The sequence below is a fragment of the Gadus morhua genome, chromosome 22 (assembly GCF_902167405.1).
Source record: "Gadus morhua chromosome 22, gadMor3.0, whole genome shotgun sequence".
Lineage (NCBI taxonomy): Eukaryota > Metazoa > Chordata > Actinopteri > Gadiformes > Gadidae > Gadus > Gadus morhua.
The window spans coordinates 21,954,049-21,961,548 of NC_044069.1; the positions used below are offsets into that span (position 1 = coordinate 21,954,049).

Consider the following 7,500-nt stretch of genomic DNA (forward strand, 5'->3'; position numbering starts at 1 on the left):
GCTTGATTAAACATGCTTTTTTCCGTCTGCGTGTGTGCATGTTTGTGGGTGTAAACATCTGACTCTGTGTGCGGTTTGTTGTCCTGTAGGACCTGAAGGATGAGAACAAAAGAGCCAGGATGGCGGCCGCCAGGGCAGTGCTGGAGAAGTGTACGATGATGCTCCTCACAGCCTCCAAGGTAAACCAACAATGCCAGAGTGGGAAATTCATTCACACTTGCCTTTGTTAACATTGTTGGGATATGTGCATAGCAATATCGACAATGTCAAGGTAAGTGAAAGAACATAATTGCATTGCATTGATTGATATCTGTTTGTCTGTTTTTTACAAAACTTGATATCGAAGGACAGGTATTTGTGAACAAAGGAACAGCAAACTATCCTCTATGTTTTTCTCCCTAATTACTCTTTCCTGTTGTTATTTTTTGTTAATGATATAAATCTTTATTTATCTTCTTAAAAATACAAATTACATTTCATTTTCTACAAATATGATCCCAGCAGGGCTATTCTCTTGAATATTAATACCAAACATCACAAGGTAAAGGCCCACAGAATTCTTCTAGTTTCCCACAGTGGGCTGTCTCAGATGGTTGGATTTCATGAATGATCTCCCGCCTTAAATAATTAAGCCCTCAGCCCTCAGCCCTCATTCCTGGTATCAAACCCTCCGGTCCATGTCAAGTCAAATCAACAGCACCTTACCACGGAGTAATAACGAACATGGACACCGTGAGGGAGAGAGATAGCGACAGAGACAAAGAGAGAGATGGGGTGGTGGGGTTTAGAGATAGAGAGAATGTAGAAAGAGAATGAAGGAGAAAGAGAATAATGGAGAGAGAGAATGATGGAGCGAGAGAATGATGGAGAGAGAGAATGAAGGAGAGAGAGAATGATAGAGAGAGAATTATGGAGGGAGAGAATGATGGAGGGAGAGAATGATGGAGAGAGAGAATGATAGAGAGAGAGAATGATGGAGGGAGAGAATGATGGAGAGAAGGAATGATGGAGGGAGAGAATGATACAGAGAGAATGATGCAGAGAGAATGATGCAGATAGAATGAAGGAGAGAGAATGATGGAGAGAAGGAATGATTGGAAGAAAATGAAGACAGAAGGAATGATGGAGAGATAGAAGGATGGCCAGAGAGGGAGCGAGGGAGAGTGTTAGTCGTTGATGGGGGGTGAGGGAGGAGAGCACATGCCATCGCAACGAAACGGTTTCTTTCCTCCTGACCCTGACTCCCTGCGACAGACCTGCCTGCGGCACCCAGATTGCGAGTCTGCGCGGATCAACAAAGACGCCGTGTTCCAGCGGATGCGCTGTGCCCTGGAGCAGGTCATTGAGATTGTGACGGAGGCGCGCAGCTCCGGGGAGACCCGGGTGCTGCCAGCCAGCCTCTACAACGGCATCAAGGACTTCAAGGTAGGGAGGGGCCAGGGAAGGCAGCCACCCGCCTATTGTCGTCGTTTTGCCCACGAGTGTGTGTAAGTCTCGCCAAAATAATTGGAAACGTTCTCCCAAACGGAATACCATTTAACATCAACATTTTTCTGAACATAATTGTGTGTTTTGGAGATATGAGCGTCGTTTGGGATTTCATTTAGGATTTTAAGGTTCTGCAGCCAATTGTAATTAAAGTCGCTGTAGGTACGATTCTGGAGTTGTATTGTATTTTGAAACGAGAAACAATAGTGCAATACAATACATATAACAGATAGCAATACCTTTAGGTCTATGGTTGTAGTTTACCACTATGGATGATCAATACATATAGCAGATAGCGTGCCCCTGCCACGTCCTACTACATGCACCGTAACCATGGTGGCTGTGAGACAGATACCCGGTTGTTAAAAAGAAATCGACCTCTGTGCCTTGAGCTACAGCCCATTTAAGGACCAAAACTACGCACCAACTTAACACCGGTTGTAAACACTTGAACCAGTCTGCAGTCTTCCAGTTGGATTCAGAAAACCTTCCATCAGGCAATTAATCACCACTTTGGCCCCCAAAGTTTTAGCAAACAAAACACTTGGTTGGAGTTTAGTAGGTACCAAGTAGGAATTAAAAGGAGGAAGAAAACCTAATTTAGAGAAGGGAACAGAGAAAGCGTGCCTCTTTCAGGCTCTTTATCTGCCCTGTTTCATTTTAAATGTAAATGATTAAATTCCTGAAAGCCGTTTCTTATCCTCTCTGTGCGTGCTTGTCATTTCTAGGCCCATTAGTAGGCAGAGGTTCTTCTTGCCATAACAGTCCCTTCAGATGCACACACAAAACACGATACAGCAGAAATGCATTTGATGAATGCAGCATTTATTATCCTGACCTCCAATGGCCTCAACAGGGTCATCCGAGGGGTCACTAAAGCGGTTAATATAAGATGAGGGCCTCGACACATTCTAGGCAGTGCTTTTATTTTTCCCAAGGGTGGGTTAGAGTATACTAAAATCAGTCATTTCTTCTCTCCCTTTTCTTATTTCCTTCCCTCCCTCCATCCCTCTTTCCTTCCACTACTCGCTCCCTCTTTTCCTCCCTCCCTTCCTCTTTCCCTCCCTCCCTCCCTCCCCCTTTCCTTCCATTTCTTGCTTCCTATTTCCTTCGCTCTCTCCCTACCTCTTTCCTTTCTTCTCTCCCTCCCTCCCATTTTTCTTCCCTCCCTCATTCCTACCTTCTCTCACTCCCTCCCTTTCTCCTTCTTTTCTTCTCCCCCTCCCTCGCTCCCCCTATTCTTCCCTCACTCATTCCTTCCTTCTCTCCCCCTTCCCTAACTCCCTGTTTCCTTCTCCACCTCCCTCCCTCCCTTTCTCCTTCCCTCCCTCTTCCATCATTTCACTGCCACCCAACCCCCTTCCTAAACCCTTCCCTTCTCCACCTCCCTCCCTCCCTCCCTCCTCCAGTCCCGGGTGGAGTCTCTGCGGGAGGGCGGTGGTCTGTACCCCTCGCCCCCCCAGAGCCTGGTGGGTCAGCTGGAGGCGCTGGTGGAGCGGACGGAGGACTTCACCGACTCGGCCTACACCAGCCACGAGCAGCGGCAGGCCATCCTGGGCCTGTGCCAGGTGGCCCGGCAGCACGCCCAGCAGCTGGCGCAGGCCTGGGGGGAAGCGGTACGTACCGGACCGCTGGCCGGGTGGCCGGTTGGCTGGAGGGTGGGTCGGCTGGGCTGCCTGCCGGGGTGTGCTCCAGGGCCGGCCGGCTGGGTGTGCTCCAGGACTGTGTTAAAGCCTTAGTGATGCTCAAGATGCTCGAGTTGTTTTTGCACGTTGGCACTTCTGTAGTCTCACAAGTCTCTTTCTATGTTCCTCTACAGTCTGATGGCAGAAGAGTTTAAATCGGGCTGATATTACTTTATATTTATTTCGTCCGATCCTGTTGATGGAGACTGCCGACAGTAGAAAAGTGTGTGCAAAGGTTTCAAATAAACACTTTGTAGACGGGCCAACGCTTAAAAATCCCCTTATGAAAGCTTCATTCAGTCACACGAATGAGTTTCTTCGGTGGAACGTCTCTGTATCGAAACGGGAACGTTTTGGGGGTTTCCGCAGGGATGAAATACGAAAGACGACGCACACAAGTAGCTGATACACACAGTAAAGTAAAGGCCCCTGATGTACTTCAAACTAATGTGTCGGAGTGCTGTCAAACAAAGCCCTTTTAAAGGGCTACAATGTGGTCCCTGGGATTTGTGGGTGGACGGGAGACAGACACGCGGTGCATTTGACCAATCACAGGCGTTCTCGGGGCGTGTGGGAAAACGTTGACTTAAACGTGACGTATTTAGGACATGTAAATCCAGCTTTACACCCACACACATACGGTCTCTCCCCAGCACACACACACACACACACACACACACACACACACACACACACACACACACACACACACACACACACACACACACACACACATACACACACACACACACACAACCACACACACACACACGCACACACACACACACACACACACACACACACACACACACACACACACACACACACACACAGTATTCCTGAGCACACTCACTTGGTCCCTGACAAAGGCCCATTCAGCAGAGTATTACAGGACTTATTCAGTTCTCTGATACTATCGTACACAGTCTGATGTTCAGGGTCATCTCAGCCTTCCCCAATAATAACTTCATTCAACGCTGAATTGTATTGTGTGTCTCCTTGCAAAGTAAGTTAGTATGCGGTGCATGACTCATTGCAGTGACTCGGTCCACTCTGAACTAGCTGGCTGGTATCTACTATATCTACATACTGAATAAATAAGGAAGAAACACCGGAGGGGGACACTGGATTCTTGCCTTTCTATGTTTAATTATTGTTTATATTTTATTATTTTGGTATTCTTTTAACATTTAAACATTATAATACTGAAACATCTATATAATGATTAGATGCAATTGTTTCACATTTTGCTACTGTATCCTTGCCACATTTCCTTTTGTTTATATCATTTCATAAAGCCGTCCTTCCACCACCCAGCATGGTATCCTCTATATTGCTCCATTCCATCCATTATTCAACACCTCCTCCGTGTCTCCCCCTCCCCTGAGCAGCAGGCTGCCCAGGACCAGGAGGTGACCGAGGGGGTGGAGGTGTGCATCATAAAGACCTGCCAGAGCGCCTGCGACCTCCACCGTGAGGTGAGCGACCGGCTGCCTGCCGCTCAGGGCCGGCCCGCGCGCCCAGGAAGCATGCTGTCTGATATTGATACCCGCTCCATCGCCCATCAGTTTGGTCTCTTTGTCTGTGTCTCTCCCTCTACACTTGTCCCCGTCTTCCCCTGCCCTCCTCCCCTCCGCTCGCCTCACCTCACCCATCTTATGTTATTTCTCCGTTACTCTCATCTTTACTACTCTAATTCAACCTTCCTCTATGCTCCACTCCCCTCCTCTCCGTCTCCCCTCCTCTCCCGTCGACTCCTCCCCGTGCCCCTCCCTCCCCCCGTCCTGAAGCTCCACAAGGTGGCGGTGAGCCGCGCGGCCGACCTCCTGAGGCTGCACGGGGAGCAGCTGCCCCTGCGAGCACTCAAGGTGTCCGGAGGGGAGGGCAACCTGGAGGCGGTGGGGGAGTTCACACGCACCCTCACCGAGCAGAAGGAGCAGCTGGTGGAGGTGGGTGGTGAAGATGGGATGGGCAGGGTCAAGTTCGTGGTACTCATCTTGTGTTTGGTTGGTGTGTTGTTTGGTGGTAGCTTGTTGGTTGGTTGTTTGGTGATAGCTTATTGGTGGGAGGGTTGTTTGGTGGTAGCCCATTGGTTAGTTGTTTGATGGTAACCTATTGGTTGGTTGGTTGTTTGATGGTAACCTATTGGTTGGTTGGTTGTTTGATGGTAACCTATTGGTTGGTTGGTTGTTTGATGGTAACCTATTGGTTGGTTGGTCGTTTGGTGGTAGCCTATTGGTTGGTTGGTTGTTTGATGGTAACCTATTGGTTGGTTGGTCGTTTGGTGGTAGCCTATTGGTTGGTTGGTGGGTTGGTTGGTTGGTGATGGCTATTGGTTGGTTGGTTGGTTGGTGGTAGCCTATTGGTTGGTTGGTTGTTTGTTGGTATGGTTGCTTGGTGGTAGCCTATTGGTGGGTTGGTTGTTTGGTGATATCCTATCGGTTGGCGGGTTGTTTGGTGATAGCCTATTGGTTGGTTTGTTGTTTGTGGTAGCCTATTGGTTGGTTGGTTGTTTGGTGATATCCTATCGGTTGGCGGGTTGTTTGGTGATAGCCTATTGGTTGGTTTGTTGTTTGTGGTAGCCTATTGGTTGGTTGTTTGGTGATAGCCTATTGGTTGGTTGGTTGTTTTTGATAGCCTATTGGTTGGTTGGTTGTTTGGTGATAGCCTATTGGTTGGTTGGTTGTTTGGTGGTAGCCTATTGGTTGGTTGGTTGTTTGCGGTAGCCTATTGGTTGGTTGGTTGGTTGGTTGTTTGGTGGTAGCCTGTTTGTTGGTTGGTTGTTTGGTGGTAGGCTATTGGTTGGTTGGTTGTTTGTGGTAGCCTATTGGTTGGTTGTTTGGTGGGTAACCTATTTGTCGGTTGGTTGTTTGGTGGTAGCCTGTTGGTTGGTTGGTTGGTTGGTTGTTTGTGGTAGCCTATTGGTTGGTTGGTTGGTTGTTTGGTGGTTGTCTATTGGTTGGTTGGTTGTTTGTGGTAGCCTATTGGTTGGTTTGTTGGTTGTTTGGTGGTTGTCTATTAGTGGTTGGATGGTAGCCCATTGGTTGGTTGGTTGCAAAAGGGTTGATTAGCATTATTGTTATGTCATTTCAAAATAAAAGGGATTGCTGAAGTGAGATATTGTTTACAAAGTGCATGATGAAACATGGCATCACTTAAAAGTTGCTTTGAGTCAAGAAAGAACCACTAAATTACTATAAATTAATGTCAATATAAAGTAAGAAAGATTGTAAGATTGATTAAGAAAGTTGTGGTGGTTGCGGATATCGGATATGTTGGTGCCATATGGATGTCTCTAGAACATAGAAAAACCGTTGTCATCAGATCAAAGTTCTCATGAATTCTGATGCAAAGTTTCATCCTATTAAGGTGTCCTACATTATGTTGTTTTGTATCAAAGCGAACAGTGGATGGAGAGGTTGTCACGGTAACATCCCTCTTTTCACTCCCTCTCCTCTTCCTACAGACGTGTCGCCTGCTGGGCCACGTGTCCGGTACGGAGCCCCTGGAGATCACATGTGTCCACGCTGAGGAGACCTTCCACGTGATCGGTCCACAGGTAACCCCTGAGATGTCCTTTCGTTAAAGGCAAAGGAAACCGGGATAACTAAATCAAGGGGGTTGGATTCAAAAGAGGGGGAAAAATAGTTATGAGAGATCAAATTTAAAATTGCTAAAGTTTCTGACTAAAGTGAAGATCTGAGGATGAAAAAGGAGGGTGCAGTAATGGTGATGCCCGGTAACGGGCTGGGGGAGCACGACAGACGGACAGACAGACCGACTTCCTCTGTCCTCCATTGGTCCGTCTCAGAACACAGAACAAACAGCTCTGCCTTTCCCGCCCATCGTCTGATGGTGTTTGCTCTTGGACGCCATCCACCACTATAATTACCTCTGGTCTAGAACATTCCGGTCTCCCTGAGAGCCTAAAGTCAGGCTCTAATGTGACCCGGCACTAATGACTCTGCTCACGAGTTCAACCGTCAGCCAATCAATAACATCACAGCAGTAGATTGCTTGGTAATATTTCTCTGCGGTTCGTCCCCTGTAACGGAGAGATGTCCCCAGGGGTAATTGGCTATTAAATACTGAACTATCAGAGAAAGAGGCTGAACCCTCCTGTGTGTTTGCCTCTGTGTCCTTCTGAACCTGAACCGGACAGAAATTGACGCATCAAATATTAACTTGTAATTGCTGTGTGTTTTAGAAATGGCCTTTTCTGACCAAATTAGCTGACAACTCAATGAAATGGGGACTGTCCCGCTGGATGTACTTTCTGCCAGGAATTTAAAGTGTAAGATTGTTGTGTCTTGGGGAGGAAATTCTG

General features: G+C 47.5%; 1 protein-coding gene across 1 annotated transcript in view; it reads left to right on the forward strand.

Annotated features, from left to right (window-relative positions):
• Positions 1 to 7,500, forward strand: part of ctnnal1 (catenin (cadherin-associated protein), alpha-like 1) — a 59,100-nt gene that overhangs the window by 43,434 nt on the left and 8,166 nt on the right. Inside the window, exons 5-10 of the mRNA XM_030346811.1 lie at positions 90 to 179; positions 1,255 to 1,425; positions 2,898 to 3,104; positions 4,565 to 4,651; positions 4,964 to 5,122; positions 6,640 to 6,732. Of these exons, the coding sequence (XP_030202671.1) occupies positions 90 to 179; positions 1,255 to 1,425; positions 2,898 to 3,104; positions 4,565 to 4,651; positions 4,964 to 5,122; positions 6,640 to 6,732 (807 nt within the window). The remainder of the gene's footprint in view (positions 1 to 89; positions 180 to 1,254; positions 1,426 to 2,897; positions 3,105 to 4,564; positions 4,652 to 4,963; positions 5,123 to 6,639; positions 6,733 to 7,500) is intronic.